This window comes from Anolis sagrei, chromosome 3 (assembly GCF_037176765.1).
Source record: "Anolis sagrei isolate rAnoSag1 chromosome 3, rAnoSag1.mat, whole genome shotgun sequence".
NCBI classification, from domain to species: Eukaryota; Metazoa; Chordata; class Lepidosauria; order Squamata; family Dactyloidae; genus Anolis; species Anolis sagrei.
In genome coordinates, this window is record NC_090023.1 from 214,561,638 (window position 1) to 214,581,922 (window position 20,285).

Consider the following 20,285-nt stretch of genomic DNA (forward strand, 5'->3'; position numbering starts at 1 on the left):
CCCTAACAGCAATCTAGTTCAATTTCTATAGAGTAGGATTCAGCCACTCAAGTACTTCTAAAAGGTGAGCAACCAACTGAAAAACATCAATCATAGAGAGTCTATCACTTTTCAAGGAAGTCTATTCCATTGTCAAATAGCACTTACCAAAAGAGAAATCTTCCTTTTCTGTAGTTTGAATCCATTCGTTGGGACCCTATCCAAGTCCATTCCAGCTTCAACAGCTTTTCAGATTTTTGACCTTAGCTATAGCACCTCTCCATCTTCTCTTCTCCGGGCTAAACTTAGTCACAATCTTAACCACTCCTCACAGGACTGAGTTTTTAAGACGCTTTGGTTAATCAGATGTCTTGCATAATTTTCAAGTATACAATGAAGAAATAATCAATGCTTAGTAAGGTAGAAGGCAGTAGGAAAAAAAAGGAAGACCACACTCTACATGGATAGCATAAATAAAGGAAGCCATGGCACTGAATCTGCAAGACCTGAGCAGTCCGTTGATGATGGATGTTTCATTTATAGGCTCATTGTAAGTCAAAGCCAACGTGATGGCAATTACTCAACTCGCTTACCTTTGTATGCTTTCAAGCTTGTCAATACACTTTTTAAGAGATGCCCAGAACTGCACACAGTACTCCAAATGAGATCTAACCAAAGCAGAATAAAATGTTACTGTTGCTTCTCTTCACAATAGGCCTGTTCATCACTCCAGAATTTTGTTGTTGTGTCTTCAAGTTGTTTTCAACTTATGACAACCCTGAGTTTCTGATCCCAATTCAAAGTACAGGTTATCACCTATACAGCCCTAAACGGTTCGGGTCCTGCCTATCTTCGCAACTGCATTTTCACCTATGAACCAGTATGGGCCCTAAGATTTGCCAGAGACGCCCTCGTCTTGCTTCCACCACTGTCACAAGCATGGTTGGTGGGGACGAGAGAGAGGGCCTTCTCAGTGGTGCCCTCCCCCCTCAGTTCTAGAACTCCCTCCCCAAGGAGATTAAGCTAGCCACTACTCTCTATCTTCTGCAGGGACCTCAAAACCTGGATGTTTCAGTGTGCATTTGATAATGTTTAGGCCCCCATTCATGAATGCCCAGCCCTAATTGACAGACAGATTGTACTCAGCACTTTACCCCTACCCCTGGCCCTATACTGCTTTTTGCAAAAGTCCATGCCCAGCCTTCTAGAACTCTGATTATGCCCACTATATTTCTGGTCACTGGTTTCTGAGCTTTGCTTTTCTACATTATAATGACGTTTTTATACCCTGCTGTTTTTAATTGTCTAACTAGATTAGATGTTATTTTGCTGGTAAACTCTGTTGTTGGCTTTGGGCTTGGTCCCGCATGTAAGCCACCCCGAGTCCCTTCAAAGAGGTAGTGGCAGGGTATAAAAATAAAATTATTATTTTACTGGCATAAAAACACAGTATGACACAACAAAGTTGAATACATTTGTGATACAAAATCCAGCACAGATATCTCGTTTGCTGTATCATACTGTGTTTTTAGTCAGTAAAATAATAATAATATTAATAATAATAATAATAATTTTATACCCTGCCATCTCCTTGAAGGGACTCAGTTATAACAACTTCTTTCTCCTCCTCCTCTGAGGCTATTACAAGGTTTTCTTGGTAAACATTGTTAAGGGACATTTGCCCTCTTCTTAGGCATGACTTGCCCAAGGGCATGGACAAGTCCAACATGCAACCCTCTACACCACTCAGGCTATAGAACCCCTCCCACCCTATGAACTATTATCATCAAGAAAACCCTATGATGGGTTCATCTTAAGGCTAACAATACCTTTCTCTGGATAACTGTTGTGTGGCTATGGGACTGTATTTTGTTATTTATGAATAAAATATTGCCATACTATAAAGGAGTTACTCAGCATGGTTTTCTTTTTAAATAGTTTTATTTAGTGAGTTGGTTTTTTGAAAATAGGAAGCACAATACTTTTCGATACTGTAATTGAAAACTGCTGTTCTCTGTGCTGTTGAAATATTTTGTTATGCTTGATCATGTTGTCAACATAAGTAAGTCCTTATAGAGCAAATTTTGAAACACTGAAAATAATGCCATCTGGTGGTTTAATATAATATATATTGCTTTATTTCACACATTTCTTCAAATGTTTTCTCCTAAATCCAATTAGATAAAGGGCATGATACCTGCAAATATAAAAACCTTGCCATTTACCATTCCTTAAAGACTGATTAAATTGTGGTCTTTTTTCACACTAATTTGAATAATCTATAATTGTAATAGAATTTAAAGTATCAGCTAGGCATTATTTTGAGTTTTCACTAATGGAAACGAAAAACAACTTCACCAATTCAACTATTTACTTCTCTAGATTTTTTTGTACACTTGCAATCACTGCAATATATGCATTTATGCATCTTACTACTATAGTTTTGAGTCCATGAAACATAGCACTTGAAACTTGGCATGGATAAGGGGACCGTACAACTGTCTACCTCAGATTTTTGGGGACTTTGACTAGCACCAAGAAAATGAGCAACAATTAAATGCGTAGAGTTTGCTGACAAAATGAACGGATGGATCCTATGCAGTAAGTATAATCAAATCAAATTATATACAGACTGCACTACTATTTCCAGTCAAAGGTGGTGGATCATAATAATCACAACATATCTTACCCAGGACAATGAATCCTACTAAAAGAAGTATGCTTATAATTACAAAAAGCAACTACTAATCTGAAGTAACAATACATGACATAGAAGTAAACAAAACTGAAGGAACTTCAGATCTCGAACTTTCGAAGATAATAGGCAAACGGAGTAAGAATGACTGAATCAAGAGACACCAGGACAGAAACCAACAAGTTAAAAGTAAGAGTAGCAATGCCCGCTGACAAGAAACACCTGTGAAAGAAAAATGAAAACTTATGAAAAGTCTCCAGAGGCAACTCATCCCGACTCCTCGCTAGATGCTTGAGGCACAGGCTAGCCTAGTACACTAGGATGTACCACGGTTAGAAGTTTATGAAGTCCACAACTAAAAGACCAAAACCTGAGAACAAATTATGGAAAAGCTATTCTAATGTATGTGAGGGCTGATACTTGAGATGCATGTACAGTGAACATTCTGAATCTTTGTGCTCTTGATCTGTAATTTCCACCAACTACAGATTGCCATGACAAATATGCAAAATGGTCATGACATGGATGCAAACACATTGAAGCATTTGTGCACATATCACCACCATTTAATAGTTTGGGATGCAATTGCTCACTTTTCCAGCATTCACAGGGTGTGTTTGTGTGTTCTAGAACTGAACCCCTGAAGATTTGGAGGGACCACTATATCATTATATACAATATATTAATATGTGTTAGCATATTGTGAATTGTTTTTAATGAAGATCACTGTATTTGAATAACAAATACACCTCAGCATAAAATATATGTCACATACTGAATATAGGAAAGAATTACATCAGTAGATGATTATGATGCCAGACTCATGGTGTTCTTAATGGACCTGCAAAACTTACTCTGAATGTGTAACTACACAGCTGAAAGCTGTGTAACTCTGTAGATAACATAAAGATGGAGCTCTATTCAGGCTCTTAAACGCATGCCTACAAACATTTGCAATATAAAAGACAAGCACGGTTCATAAAATCAGTGTTTTTATTTTGTTTTCATTTTGAACATTCAACTGAGCTTATCACAGGTAGACTTAATATCATTAGCTTTCCTTTTCAAATCAGCAACACTGAGCACTAGTTCATTCTGGCAAAATCTGAGAACGATTAAGAGTAATATATCTTCAAGTATTTGTTGTCCAATATAGTTGACTTTGACTAGCACCAAGAAAATGAGCAACAATTAAATGCGTAGAGTTTGCTGACAAAATGAACGGATGGATCCTAACTTTTTTAAAAAGGGAAATGCATAATCTGGTTATGTGCAGTATTTCTTTTCTCTCCCACTTGTTAAGCATTCAGTCTACTGTATGTAAGAAACTGATAACATACTGAGAATATTTTACATTACCGTACCATAATTCTAGTGTAGAATAATTTCACATTTAATTTTACCAGCAAACACGGCAACAGATTTGTGAGGTAGGCAAATGGAGGGGAGAATAAGGCATAGAAAATAATGGATTGTCTAAGGTCATTGGGTGAATTTAAGGTACAGCTGGAAGTTAAGATTCTGACTTTCCAGGGAGAAGGAAGATTCCCTTTCTGTCTCCTTCTTTTGTTTCTCCTATGCACAAAAATGCACAAAAAATGTCATGCCATGGAACTTAGATTGCAGTTGAAAAAGAAGCAATAACCTCTTCCCATTTTCAAGACTGATTTGTCTTCATTCGTTCCATTTGTCCCAAGACGTTTTGTAGCTGTTGCTGACAGCAGAACTGCAGAATCTGAGGGTCTCTATATATTGATACACAATCACTTCCATCATGCCTCACAATGGTCAGAAGATTGAAGGGAATTTATTGTCTTCAAGCTCAATAACTTACAGATTTCACAGGAAGTTATGGCAGCGAAAGGGGAATATAGTGCTATCCCAATTTAGTGTGATAAAGTTCACAAGTTGTTATCAAATTGGTTTAGTATGGTGTTGATAACATCTCATTATACCAGCACAGTAGCAAAAGGGGAAAGCCAGAGAAAGTTGTCTCCATTGCCGTCTAGAGAAAATGGCTGTGTCTTGAACATCATGTTTCCTAAATTCCTGGCTTCTGGTTAGGTCTTCAAAATTTAAAACACTGTGTGAGATGGGTGACTTCCTCAGGCCTTCCTGGAGTGCTTACAACTTAAGACCCACTTTGAGAAAACAGGATGTTCAGGATTTGGCAGTTTTCTCTCTGCACAGCAATGGCATTCTCTACGCTTTTCCCATCACTATTACACCTGCGGTCTACATATACTTCTTGTTGTGCCCTCTATTACACCAGAGTAGTTAAGGCAACCAAGATCTCAGTCTAGGATAGTTACTTTATGCATTTGTTGAATGATCATTAGAGGAGGCTGGTCCTTCTGAAAGTAAAGAAGCAAATCAACATGACATTAATACAGGTCCAGAGATTAAGACTGGTCACCCCGTGTGAAAACTGGAGTAAACCCTCAGTTTCACGTCTGCTTGATGTTTCCATATCCAAGGTTAAAGCACATGAGGAGAGGGGAGTTTGGCAAAGACAGTCTTAAGAGAGACAAGGCAAATATACAGCATCTGAGTGGAAGTCTCAAAGTTGCATAGAGCTCAGAAAAGCAAAGTTTGGGAGTGGGGTGTGATGAATGGATAGGAGAGTAGAGGGAGATGGCATAGAAAGAAAAAAAATACTTGATTGGGATATTGTAAATGCCAAGCTTTGAGAAAACTTTTTGGTGGGCTGAACATATGTCTGAAAATCCCACATCCAGCATGGGCACGTAGAGTTCTGAGAATTGACATCCAAAAAGAGTTACTCTGTCAAGCACTGCAGAAGACTAACACATGAAAACAGCAGTGACAAATTAGAACACAAGCCAATCACACTCAGCATTTGTTCCATACACAGCCTACAATGTGCTTCAGGCAAAAGATAACAGTATCTCAACCCACTTAAGGCATCATAAATATATTGGTCTTTAGCACACAGTTAGGAATAACAGATGAATCAAGTATAGAACATTTAATAGTCAGGGCTGAATAGGGAAATTCTAATCATGTCTACTCAGAAGTAAACCTCGCTGAGTTCAGTAGATCTTTCTCTTAGCTAAAATTGCATAGGACTGCAGTCTAAGTATGCATCTAAATTGTAGAATAACAGGATTAGAAGAGACCACAAGGGCCATCCAGTCCAACTCCCTACCATGCAGGAATACAGAATCAAAGCACTCCCCACAGATGGCCATCTAGCCTCTGCAGGTAACCTCCAGAGGATGAGATTCCACCATGCTCTGAGGCAGCATTTCCCACTGTCAAACAGCCCTTATCATCAAGAAGTTCTTCCTAATGTTTAGGTGAACTCTCTTTTCCTGCAATTTGAATCCATTGTTCCATGTCCTAGTCTCCAGAACACCAGAAAACAAACGTGCCGCTCCTTTCAATATTTGAAGATGACTGCCATATTCTTTTTCAGCCTTCTTTCCCCCAAGCATAACACACCTAGCTCCCTAAGCCACTGCTCATAGGGCTTGGCTTCCAGAGTTTGCATTATTTTGGTCACCCTTCTCTGGATATGTTCCAGCTTCTTGAATTATGATTAATTAATGCAGTTTGACACCACTTTAAGTGCCATGGCTCATTGCTATGAACTCATGGGATCTGTACCTGGTAAAGCATCCACACTCTTTGGCAGAGAAGGCTAAAGATCTTGTCAAGCTACAACTCTCATGGTTCCATAACACTGAGCCATGACAATTAGAGTGGTGTCAAACTGCATTAATTTTCAAGTGTAAATGCATCCTAAGTCTGTCTCTTGTGGATTTTGAAAATTTGACAAGTATGTCTGTTCTTTTACAAATCATTGGGTGCACCATGTAATACAGGAAATAAAGCCTGACTGCTTATTGGAGGGAAGGATAGTAGAGGCAAAGATGAAGTATTTTGGCCACATCATGAGAAGAAAGGAAAGCTTAGAGAAGACAATTATGCTGGAGGAAATGGAAGGAAAAAGGAAGAGGGGCTGACCAAGGGCAAGATAGATGGATGGGATCCTTGAACTGACTGGATTGACCTTGAAGGAGCTGGGGGTAGTGACGGCCGACAGGGAGCTCTGGTGCGGGCTGGTCCATGAGGTCATGAAGAGTCGTAAACGACTGAACGAATGAACAACAACGGCATTGTTTTCCTATAAGCATAGTATTCACTTAAGGAGGAAAATGGAAAGGATCTGAAGGCATTATTTCATGGGTCAGGCAGGGACACTGGGATGTGAAAACACTGTTGAACAAAATCAAAACAAGTGTAAGGTTTGGGTTGCTGTGAGTTTTCTGGGCTGTCTGGCCATGTTCCAGAAGAATTCTCTCCTGACATTTCACCCACATCTATGGCAGGCACCCTCAGAGGTTGTGAGGTTTGTTGGAAACTAGGCAAGTGGGGTTTACATATCTGCCCTTTTGGCTGTGAGAAATTATGGGATAGTATCTGCGTCTCTGCAGCGTAGAAGGAAAATCAAATACTCCCCCACAATTTTTCGCAGCCAAAAGAACAGATATATAAACCTCACTTACCTAGTTTCCAACAGACCTCACAACCTCTGAGGATGCTTGCCACAGATGTATGAAAAACGTCAGGAGAGATGCTTCTGGAACACGGCTAGACAGCCCGGAAAACTCATAGCAACCCAGTGATTCTGGCCATGAAAGCCTTTGACAACACAGTGTAAGATTTGGTTCTATTGACCACAGGAGACTCTACTTCATTTGCCAAGAGGCAGAAGTTAATGACAACTTTATACTGAAGGCCAGATCCATTTCCCGGCACAGAAGTAGGTGGTAAGAGCTCAAGAGCGCCCATCTACACAACCCATCCCTAAACACTGGGAGCAGAAGGAGAGAGGTAGTGATTATTTTTCCACAGTATTTTGAGCTTGTTTCCTGGCCACAACTGCTTAGGCGCTTCTCCAAGGAAAACGGATTCCAAGGTGGGATGAGGCAACAAGTTCAGATGGTTATCACTTATAACCCTTTGTTAAAATAGACATAAGACACTTTGTCCCCATGTTTGGCCACAATTGATTCTCTCAGGTCGGGCTCCAGATGCGAAACGGCAATTTTGCTGAAAAGGAAAGGACAGGAAAGAATATAGTTAGTCCTATATGTATGGTAAGGCTTGGAACTAGAAACTCCATAGGCCATGTAAGAATTGTGCCCTCTAAGACACATCACTTCAGCTCACTAAGTATTAGTAGTTTTCTAGCAATGGGAGGAAGTGTTGTTAGGAGAAGAAAGAGTAACAGGACACTTGCCTATTATGATAAAAGACAGTCACGTCGAACTTTTCCTGATACTAGCTGTAAATTTTACAGCTGGGGATTCTGAGGAAATAGGCGCTTTCTTAAGAATACACAGAGTTCTTTGTCATCTGTCTAGACAACAAAGGAAAGTCCAGGCAATATGGAGCTGAAAGTGGCAGTAAATGGACACAGCTGCAAATAGAGCCAGTTCCCGAACAAAGTAGACTGTGCCTTTTTAATTCTGAAGGGAGATGAATCACATAGAGGCAGACGTAAAATCAATATTAAGTGCACAGCAAATCCACATTACGGACATAAGAATGCCATAACAAGGTAGACACATTACAAGACAAACTCATAAACTGATCCTAGGCAGTGCATCATTACAGAAGGAATTCAATGCCAAAGTCCTAGTCAGCACAAGGATGGTTGGTGGACTTTCTTGGAATATATCTGGGAACCGGTACCTTAGCAGATGGTTTCATCAACATCTTAGAAATACAACTGGTGCCAAATATGTCATGCTGGCATCAACAATATACATATACATACATACATACATATATATTGTAATGAAATATAAAACTAAGAATAATAATAGTACGATATTATATCTATATATTTTACATTACATGTAATATTACTAATAATATTACAATATAATGGTATAGAACAATATAGTAATATATAATGCTGATATTGTTCTATGCTAATAATATAATATATTGTGTGTGTGTGCGTGCGTGCGTGTGTGTATATATATATATGTATGTGTGTGTGTGTGTGTGTGTGTGTATATATATATATATATATATATATATATATATATCTTGTAAGCTGCTCTGAGTCCCCTTTGGGGTGAGAAGGGCGGCATATAAATGCTGTAAATAAATAAATAAATAAATAAATAAATAAATAAATAGGTATTTACTAAGGCTTTTAGGGCAGGACTAATTTCATCCAGATTTACAGGTAAATTGATTTAACTGTTTTCAAACTGTGTTGAATAGTTTAAAATGGTTTAACCTTTAAATTATTCTTACTGGTTTCAATTGGTCATTTAATATTAGGAGGGGTATGAATATTTTAATAGATAAATACATTTCATTAAAAACATGGACTCCGATGTTTCATTTGCATATAAACAAACAAGAGTATTATCTTGACTTAAAAGAGCCACACTCCAGTTCAATGGTTCCCCATCTTAAAAGACCAGTGAAGACACTGATAACAACAACAGAATTGGTCTTCATCCCAAGTGATGAAGCCCCAGTGGCACAGTGGGTTAAACCACTGAGCTGCTGAACTTGCTAACCAAAAGGTTGGCGGTTTGAATCTGGGGAGCGGGGTGAGCTCTTGCTGTTAGGCCCAGCTTCTGCCAGTTTAGCAGTTTGAAAACATGCAAATGTGAGTAGATAAATAGGTACTACTTTGGTGGGAATGTAATGACACTATGTGCAGTCAAGCCGGCCACATGACCTTGGAAGTGGACAACGCTGGCTCTTCAGCTTAGAAAGGGAGATGAGCACTAACCCCCAGAGTTGGACATGACTTGACTTAATGTCAAGGGGAAACCTTTACCTTACCCAGCTGATACCAGAATTGTAGGTACCCGTATATACTTGAATATAAGCTGACCCGAATATAAGCTGAGGCACCTAATTTTACCACAAAAAACTGGGAAAACGTATTGATTCAAGTATAAGCCAAGGGTGGGAAATGCAGCAGTTACTGGTAAATTTCAAAATAAAAATAGAAACCAATCAAATTACATTAATTGATTCACCCATAGGTTACATGTTTTTGAATATTTACATAGAACTGTAATTTAAGATAAGACTGTCCTACTCTAATGAAACCATTATTCTAACCTTCTTCAATGTAAATGTGCTTACATAGCCTTCCAATAATAATAAAGAAATAAAAATAATAAAAATAATAAAAATAATAAGTGTAAAATAATAAATGTTATAATAACAATAATAGTGAAAAATAATAAATATAATAATAATAGAGTAAAATAATAAATGTAATAATAATAATAATAATAATAATAATAGAGTAAAATAATAAATAACCTTCACTCAAATATAAGTCTAAAAAAGGCTGAAAAACTCAGCTTATACTCAAGTATACTCAAGTATATACGGTAAGTCAGAAGCAAACATCAGGAAAGACAGAAAATAAGAAAAAAATAAAGTTTATACCTTCTTTGGGGGAAAAGTGCACAGCCAATTGGGACCATGAACACGAGACTGTAAAACAAAGGAAGGTCATTAGAAAGAAGATTCAAACAGTGAATGCAGTACTGACATGTCCCAATTGTGACTGGCAGAATTTTTTATATCAAGACAGTTTGCTTTCTAGCTGTCACTTGGTGAAGACCTTTACTCACTCCAACACCTGTTACACTTTAGAACTGGGTATAAGTCTTCAGGTAACAGTAACTGGATCTGAACCTGGGGTTGCCACATTCTTATTCATGTTTGTATTTGATTTATTAGTCCTATGACAAGATATGAGGAAACATTTTCATCAAAATGGCAGCATTTCCTCATGCCTAGATTTATGGACTCCACAGGCTAGCGGGGGTGGACACAAGACACACTCTTATACACAATCACATATGCACTCCCACAACATCATGCTGCCATTCTTCTGTACACACACTCATTATGTTTCTCAAGCAAAGGCACAAAGACTAACAGTTCTCACAGTGTCCTGCCAGCATTTTTAAAAAGGTTAAAGTTCCGGCATCAAACCTGCAGATTATATCCAAGGGTAACATTAATAACAAGCCATATGGTACTTACAATCCTCCAACAAGTATTGTTTGCAATGGAGCATGGAGAACGTGGATTTTCTGCCAAGAAAGCATCATATAAGAAAGTAAGAACTTTTCAAGTTACAGAGTTAGTGCTGAAATCCCAAGAGAAAAACAAATCAATTTCCGCTTTACTAGGATCAGACAAGATTTAAAATGCATTTTGACTATGGAATTTGGGTTTACGCAATGGTCACTCATCAGTACCTTCAAGCACTGCTTGTGAGAAATGATGAACATTTTAGACTGCATGAGATAGCACAGACCTATCCAGCACTTTTGCTGACTCAAGATTCTCTGGAATCAATGTCGCAAACAGCTATCCAAACCCCTCTGAAGAAAGAGCTGGCCAGTCCATAACATTATACTGGAAACTAGTTCTGTTGTCTAGCTGCTATTAGAGTGGACAGGTTTTCTCAAGTAAGAGAAAATGGTTTTGTTGTTTATTTCTTCAGTTGCTTCCGACTCTCCATGACCTCATGGACCAGCCCACGCCAGAGCTCCCTGTCGGCCGTCACCACCCCCAGCTCTTTCAGAGTCAACCTTTTTCCAACCCACTTACCTTCATGAAAGGGTATTTTTCTAGTCTCTCCATGATGATAGGCAACACAACTGGAAAGAGATAAACGATGTGAGTTTCATCTTAGGGCCCTTCCACACAGCCATATAACCCAGAATTATCAAGGCAGAAAATCCCACAATATCTGCTTTGAACTGGGTTATCTGAGTCCACACTGCTCAGGCTAATAACTGGGGCGGCATAGAGAGAGCATACAACTCCCATGTTACGCCAGCTCCACTGGCTGTCAGTTAGCTACTGGGCACAATTCAAAGTGCTGGCTTTAGTCTATAAAGCCCTAAATGGCCCCAGCCCAATTTACCTGTCCAAACGCACCTCCCCCTATGAACCAGATTAAGATCCTCTGAGGAGGCCCTGCTCTCTGTCCGGCCTTCTTGGTGATGGCCCCCTGGCTATGGAACTCCCTTCCTGGTGAAATCAGATTGGCCCCCTCTCTCTTGTCCTTCAGAAGGATGGTAAAAACTTGGCTGTGGGACCAAGCTTTTGGGGCAGTGCAATAAAGCAGCGATAGGAAACTTTACCAGGCCACTTAGATTTGATGCAGATGACCAAGACGGTTTAAAACAGTGTGTTTTAATATTGAGATAAATGTTTTTAATGTTTATGTATGCATATAATGAATTCTTCTCCTGGTATTGAATATTTGCCGTATATATGCCGCCCTAAGTCCCCTTCGGTATGAAAACGGTGGAATATAAATGTTTTAAATAAATAAATAATAAATATATTTCAATTCAAAGCAGATAATGTGGGATTTTATTCAGCTGCGTGGAAGGGGCCTTAGTCACTTACGACTTCATGTTGTACAAATTGTAGTCATGAGACCTAATATACACACTCTTCCTTGCCTATTCAAATAGAATGCAAAGATCAGGGTAGAGAACATTTGACACTTCTGATATTCTGGACTATAGCTCTCATAATCCTTTACCATTGGCTAAGCAGTCTGGGCTTTTGGGAACTGAAGTGCAAAGCATACAGAAAGCCAAACATTCCCATTTCTGTTACAGATTATATCTAAGTGAGTTCTTCATTTTTGAAAATCTTCGTGTGTCTATTTCGGGGCAACTAAATGCTATAAATGTTTACAAGACATGGGGGGAAAGCTTAGGAAGTGCCTTCTTCAGAAAGAATCAGAAAGGAATGTTTCCATTCAGCCACAATTCTTATTACACTTGGGAGCGTTCATAACAGCACTTAAATGGTTCATAATCAATACACTGATTGTGTTTGGAGCAATTTCAAGTACTCAGTTTAAAGCATTCCCACTAGAGGAGTTCAATCAAAGTACTTTAAGTTGCCATCCTGGGGATTTATCCATGCCAGATAAATACAACCAAGATCTTTCTGTAGTCTCTTCCAGTTCTAAGTGTACACACAACACATTACCTGTTTCCCATTAAAATACTCTAAATATATATACGTAACTTATTTCGAAGGATGCTTTCAAGAGTTTTAAATAATAAAATGCTACAATTTACAGTGTGATATGCAAATAGCAGGCAGGAACAACATAAGAATTCACTTGTAACATTTGGCGTTACAGCATACAATTAAGACAAGGGGGTATCATATAGGTACCATATAGAGCCCAAGAGGAAGAACTGCGCCTGAGAGTAGTTATTTTAATACAGGAAATGGATCATTGGAGCAGAAGTTACTTCTGAAGAGCAAAGCAAGAGACAGAGCTTTTAAAAAAGCATCAATTACCCTTTGTACTCCATACTATCTTATGGGATATGGCGGTTTGCATGGCCAAATTGTTTTTTATTTTATTGTTGCATTGTTAGTGGTGACTGTTGCTAGAGTCTCATAGAATCATAGAGTGGGAAGAGACCTCGTGGGCCATCCAGTCCAACCCCTTGCCACGAAGCAGGAAAATCACATTCAAAGCATCCCCGACAGATGGCCACCCAGCCTCTGTTAAAAGACCTCCAAAGAAGGAGCCTCCACCACATTCCGGGGCAGAGAGTTCCACTGCTGAACAGCTCTCACAGTCAGGAAGTTTTTCCTAATGTTCAGATGGAATCTCCTTTCTTGTAGTTTGAAGCCATTATTCCACATCCTAGTCTCTAGGGCATCAGAAAACAAGCTTGCTCCCTCCTCCTTATGATTTTTCTCACATATTTATACATGGTTATCATGTCTCCTCTCAGCTTTCTCTTCTTCAGGCTAAACATGCCCAGCTCTTTCAGCTGCTCCTCATATGGCTTGTTCTCCAGACCCTTGATCATTTTAGTCGCCCTCCTCTGGACACATTCCAGCTTGTCAACACCTCCCTTCAATTGTGGTGCCCATAATTGGACACAGTATTCCAGGTGTGGTCTAATCAAGGCAGAATATAGGGGAAGCACGACATCCCTGGATCTAGACACTATACTCCTATTGATGCAGGCCGAATTTGGCTGCAACCATCAGATTTCCACAACTGAACATCAACTGCAGTGGTTCCCTGGTGCAAAAGGGCACTAGAGTAATGTTGGCTCATGGACCAGTGAAGTGAGTGAGCTACCAACTGCTGACCCATGGTGACTTGTCAGGAAACTATGAAACTATGATAATATGTCACAAATATGGTACTGGTCCTTGGCAACTAGAGCCTGTCTTATTAGAGAGGTTGAGAAGCAATGTAACGATTATCTGCCTTGCAACTTGGCAGAGTTGTACAGAGATGCAAGGCAAATCATCCATCCACAAGCAATAGGAGGTGAAGAATCAGAAGGCTACTGAGATTTCTGGAGTGTAGATGGCAGCTGTTGAAGAGGAAACTATGTACAACAAAAGAGGCACAAAAGTTACATGGAGCATGAAGATCATATGTTGCCCACTCATACAAAAGAACTACTACTAAAGGGCAATGACCCAAATTGAGAGAAGCACATAAGTCTACAAGCCTGTTATCCTCTCCCATCTTTGTTTCTTCTGAGCTCCAGGTCAGTTGCTTACTGATACCACATGCCATCTCTGATGCTCATCCCTAGAGCTTCCTACCAAAAAGGGAGGAACACTTAGTACTTACTCATGCCAGGAGCGGCCATGGCAATACGGGAAACCACCACTTGAGCTATCCCTTTGATTGCAGATCTCTGAAAGAAAGGAAAATAGGAGTGTCATACATGTGCTTCACATGATGATGACACAGAGAAGCCCTGCCTTGCAGAAAGCATGCCATCAGTGAATAAAAATGACTTAAAAAAAAAAAAGAAAATCTGGCATTAGTCAAAAGGCCCATGTTGTGGAACTGCCATATTTATTATTATTTCTGGCATTTATATCCCGTCTCTTCTCTACCCCCGAAGGGGGACTCAGGACGGCTTACATTGGCAGCAATTCAATGCCACTCAGTGGAACCCCCACCTAGATGCTACCACTCCTTTAACTGATAGTGACAGCATATAAAATACCTGTGGAAAATGTACTGCAGCAAGATTGTTATAACTAGAGCTGATTATACCTTTTTTTTTGGCACAGCTTCCTGACAGTCTTTTATTAGGCACAGTTTAAACTGCTGGATATGTCCCAAGAAGCCCTATTCAGTGGTTCTCAACCTGTGGATCCCCAGATGTTTTGGCCTTCAACTCCCAGCTGTAAACTGACTGGGATTTCTGGGAGTTGTAGGTCAAACACCTGGGGACCCACCGGTCGAGAACCACTGCCCTATATGGCACAGGTCCTGAATGATTGTATGTTTTTCTATGAGACCGCCTGGGTACTAAAATCTTTAGAAGATGCCTTTCTTTCAGTCTCACCCATTCACAGGTATGTCTGGTGGGAACAAGGGAGAGGGCCTGCTTGGTGGATGCACCTAGGCTTTGAAAACTCCCTTAGAAGGCGAAAACAGTTCTGCCTTACTGTCCTTCAGTGTGCAAGTGAAAACCTTCCTGTTCTGATAGGTGTTTAACAACTAGCTATAATGGGCTTGGTTTTTATTTGTTGTAAGCCGCCTTGGGTCCAATTGGAGAAGGGCGGGGTAAAAATGCCCTAAATAAATAAATATTTAATGCTTTTTAATGGATTTTTAAATGATTTCAATTCTTTGGCTTTTTTATTGCATTATAAATACCTAGATCTTTTTATGAATTTTACTGTATATCTGTTTCAACTTTTACAAGTTGTGATAAGTCCCAGTATTAATGAAATTGCAAGAGCTTTTTGTGTGTGTCACGAGTGACTTGAGAAACTGCAAGTCTCCTCTGGTGTGAGATAATTGGCTGTCTGAAAGGACATTTCCCAGGGGACGCCTGGATGTTTTACCATCCTGTGGGAAGCTTCTCTCATGTCTCCGAATGGGAAGCTGGAGCTGACAGAAAGGAGCTCACCCCACTCCCCGGATTCGAACTGCTGACCTTTCAGTTAGCAGTCCTGCAAGATAAATGATGGTGATAATTATGATCTTCTTGGGATCATAATTATGAGAAGATGCTGAATATTGAGACAGTGGGGTGACTGTGACACTTATACAGAATAAACAGCTGAAGCTTTAAAAATTGTCATACATCAAAAGGGCATTTGAAAGCAGTAGATTTTGAGGCAAAGTACAATTAGGCACTCAAAGATGTAAAGTTACGTACTAAGCACAATCCTTTGGAACTTAGTTATGTAAAAGGGGAGGGGGGGGGGACAACAAATTGCTCACAAAGCAATTGAGCGAAACTGAACTATACAACCTGGGAACTTTTGACCTTCCAGATGTTTTAGACGACAACTCCTGTAATCTCTTACCTTTGAGTATACTTGGCTTCTATGAACAAAACACCTGGAGGGCCAAAGGTTTCTCACCACTTCTGCCAGTCTAGATAACACCATGTAACATAATTTTTGTTTCTGGGTTATAAATATCATTCCTAATTGGTTCTGTCATAAAAACATGGAAAACGTTTATTAAACTGCAAACACTTTGTTTTTGCGGGACATCCTGCAGCACATTTTACTATAGTTTTTCAATGTATATCCCATCAAGTCTCAACCAATTCAACATAGTTTGTGGCAGCCACAAAAACAAGATTTCTGGAGTATTAACAACTACTTTCAAAGTACGTACCACATAATGAAACAGGAAATAACACTTTCAGACCAGGAACAGATTTTTTTCACATTTTGTTGCATAGTGTATTTTTTTCTTCGGCAAAAAAGAAAGAGAGGTTCATAACTATTTTCATTCCATATTGGAGTCTTTAGTGCTTTGATCCTGCCCCATGGCTCATACATAGCCATGATACATTCTGATAGATCATCTCTTCTGTCCAGTTCTGTATTTCTGGCAGACTGTATTTGTTTTAATGTGTCAAAACAAATACAGTCAATATATTCGAAAGTCAGAGAATCAGAGTGGAAGTGGGCCCCGTGGGTTCTCATATCAATGGAGGATCTCCATCTAAGGCAGTGGTTCTCAACCTATGGGTCCTGGGGTGTTTTGGCCTACAACTCCCAGAAATCCCAGCCAGTTTACCAGCTGTTAGGAGTTCTGGGAGTTGAAGTCCAAAACATCTGGGGACCCACAGGTTGACAACCACTGGTCTAAGACATCACTTGTGGGGTGTTGTCCTGTCTCTTTTTGAAAGCATCCAGAAAAGGAGATTCCACCACATCTCGAAGCAACTAATGACATTGCTGAACCACTCTCATTGTTCGGAGGTTTCTTTAAGTGTTCACTTGAAATCTACCCTCCTGTAACTTCAAACCATTAGACCTAGTCCTACCCCCCGGGACAGTTGGGAATGTGCCTCCCTCTCCTCTCTATGATGGCTCTTCAGCATTTAGCAATCATTATTGAACATCAGCGACATCTCCTTCGTTATTCTTGCCTCAAATTTACCTGAACCCCTCCTCCTTTTTCCTGCTCTTTGCTTAACCAGACTAGGTTCATGTATAAGGAAACCATCTTTTTAAATGCCCCTGACTCAAGCAGGGTACCATTTTTGGGAGAAAGACAGCACACAAAGTCAAATAAAGAAATAAGGTTTACTGCAGTGGTTCACAACCTGTGGGTCCCCAGATGTTCTGGCCTTCAACTCCCAGAAATTCTAACAGCTGGTAAACTGCCTGGTATTTCTGGGAGTTGTAGGCCAAAACACCTGGGGACCCACAGATTGAGAACCATTGGTTTACTGTCTACTGGGAAGAGCTGCAGCCACATTGTTTCTTCCTTTACAGCTGTGGAAAAACAGGGCCTATTTTCTATGTCCCGTTAGCAGACATTGTTAGCCTTGTCCTGGTTTTACCTTTCCCAGAGTACTGCAATCTTTGTTTTCACTATTCCATCATCTAATTTTTGTCCCTTAACCTCTACTGAGGACTCTCAATATATCAAAATCAACAATCTCTTATGGTTTTAATCTTATCTGTCCTTGAACCCCCATTCTGGCTATTAATGAAGTGCTCCTTGCAACTTTCAAAGGCTTCAATTGCCTTGCCACCACTTTATCTCTTCTCTCAACGTATCTCTCCATATCCTTGCCAACGACCTTCACTCCTTCAGCTTCACCAAGACAAAGGTCTTCTCTTTCATTAACAAACTCAGCCATTTCTGCCTTGCTGCCCATTACACTATGCAACAAAATTTGGGGGGGAAACCCAAACATGTTCCTAGTTTGAAACTGCTATTTCCTGTTTAATCATGTGATACTTACTTTGAAAGATGAAGACACTTAGCTGTAATGACAGGAAGGTTAACTTTTATTGAGTTGTGCTAATGCCTGCAATAATTGTATTAGACAAATGTTTTTAAGTATGTTTATTTATTTCTTATTGCAAATTTGTTTTTATAGGTTATTGTTTTACATATGTATATTGTTTTGTATTGTCTTTCATATAATGTTGTAAGCTGCTTTGGATCCCGTTTAGAGAGAAAAGCGAGATATAAATAAACATTTATTACTCTTACTATACATTATTATTATTAAAGTAGTAGTGATACTCCAGAAACGTTGTTTTTCTGACTGCCACAAACTATGTTTAATTGGTTGAGACTTGATGAGATATTCATTGGAAAACTATAGCAAATGTGCTGCAGGATGTCCCACAAAAACAACGTTTTTGCAGTTTAATAAACTTTTTCCATGTATTTTTGATGGAACCAATTAGGAAATGACAGTTATAACCCAGGAACAAAAACTGTGCCACGTAGTGTTATAGTAGAACAGCAACTTGAAACATCTGTTTGATGACAACTCTTACATTGGATATAAATCCCTCTTCAAAACATTTTCTGTGAAAGTTCTTGCTCTACCTTAACTAAGTCTGCACCTAAACCTAAGCAAGTGCAATTAAAATACCTGCACATTTCTGAGTGCAATTTTAAAAAACTATATATTAAAGAAGAAACAGGCAAACACTATGAAAATGAATATACAGGTAGCCCCCAAGTTATTATATGTAGGTTTGTTCTTAAGTTGAAATTGTATGTAAGTTTGTACAAGGTACACTTTTCAAGTGTAACTCCAGCCAAATGCATATACAGTATTTTTAGCTTTGGATAGCAAGGGGAAGGGTTAATATGTTTTTCTCTCTGTTCAGAAGATTTCACCTCACTTTCTGTCCCTGTGAGAATTGGATTTTGAAAAATTGAGCTTGTTGTGGAAGCAAGGTTTGGTGAGAAAGCTTCAGTGGAAAGACCCTTTTCTCACATAACTCTTTCAAGAGATAAATTCCCTTCCTAGGGGTAGATTTCTCTCATTTCCTGATGTCTTACCCCTATTCTTAACTATGAGTCATTTGTAAGTCAGATGTTTGTTCCTTGGAGGACTCCCTGTAATACTAGAACTTACCTGAACAAAAACAACATTAAAAAGAACATCTTATTAAACCCAATCATCAGCATCTTATTAAACTCATTTTCCAACAATCAGGCAGGTAGGCAAGACACATTCCAAGTCATTTGTCCTCAAAAAGGGACAACATTGCAGCTAGTCATATTTTTTAACCTTCTTGAAATAATGGTACTTACCCTTGACGTGCCCAAAACGTTGTCATTCTCATCTGTCACTGTGATTCCATTAATGAGTTCCCTAATGCATACAAAGACATATGACCTCTGAGATTGACTGATCATCTGGATTCTGGAAAGCCTAAAATTCTCCATATCACAAACATACTGCCTCTCTGTTGCATTTGGCCCCCCGAAACAAATCACTGGAGGGGCAATCCCCTAATGAGACAATTGGTCAATGAGGGTAGAGTGTCCACCAAACAGCCATATGTTGCTACATCATAGGAACAAATATATTCCATATGAATCCACATTACAGACTCTTTGACTCGTGTCAACTGCTAATCTCTGTGGTTTCCAACTCTCCTATGTCATAAAGTTATGAAAAGATAATGAGTTGGACTGAAGCACCCAAAAAGCCAAAATCTCCAATCGTACAATACCAGTGCTCAGAAAGTTTACTTTTCTGGCCATTATGTCTGGGGAATTCTGGAATTTATAATGCAAGAAAATACCCTCCCAAGTTCTGTACATGTATCCCCAGTGCTAAACTTTAGCAGAAAGATCTAACACAGTATTATGATTTTATGGATAAAATTATTGTTATACACGCAATGCCAGTAAGATTCTGATGACTAATATTCACAATGTTTTAAAAAATATATGGGATAGTCATTTGATGATGGTGAAAGGAAGAGATAAAAAACAAAACAAAAATAAACCAAAAACATACATGAAGGCTGGAGAGTCATTCGTAAGATAGCTTCATTTCTCCAAAAATAAAAGTAAAATGTGACTTGATGGAGGTGTAGAATAGCTTTGGGATATATTTGCTATTCTGGGAGTTGCGTTCCAAAAAGTAATTTTCTAAGTTTAACACAACACACTGAGTGGATATTGTTGCCATCAGTTCCCAAAAGTCGTTATCTACTGTGTACAAGCTCAGTCTCCATCTTGTACTAAGCTGATATCAAGTTCTAGCAAAACAAACAAATGAACAAAGAAACCCAGAAACCAGCAGCA

General features: G+C 39.2%; 1 protein-coding gene across 2 annotated transcripts in view; it reads right to left on the reverse strand.

Annotated features, from left to right (window-relative positions):
• Window positions 1-3,649: 3,649 nt before the first annotated feature.
• SFXN2 (sideroflexin 2) overlaps window positions 3,650-20,285 on the reverse strand; it is a 39,103-nt gene continuing 22,467 nt past the window's right edge. For both annotated transcript variants that reach the window (XM_060768300.2, XM_060768299.2), the window contains 6 exons: window positions 19,281-19,341; window positions 14,355-14,421; window positions 11,318-11,367; window positions 10,745-10,794; window positions 10,139-10,186; window positions 3,650-7,753 (listed from right to left, as the gene is read on the reverse strand). In XM_060768300.2, the coding sequence (XP_060624283.2) occupies window positions 7,654-7,753; window positions 10,139-10,186; window positions 10,745-10,794; window positions 11,318-11,367; window positions 14,355-14,421; window positions 19,281-19,341 (376 nt within the window). In that variant the 3' untranslated portion in view covers window positions 3,650-7,653. The remainder of the gene's footprint in view (window positions 7,754-10,138; window positions 10,187-10,744; window positions 10,795-11,317; window positions 11,368-14,354; window positions 14,422-19,280; window positions 19,342-20,285) is intronic.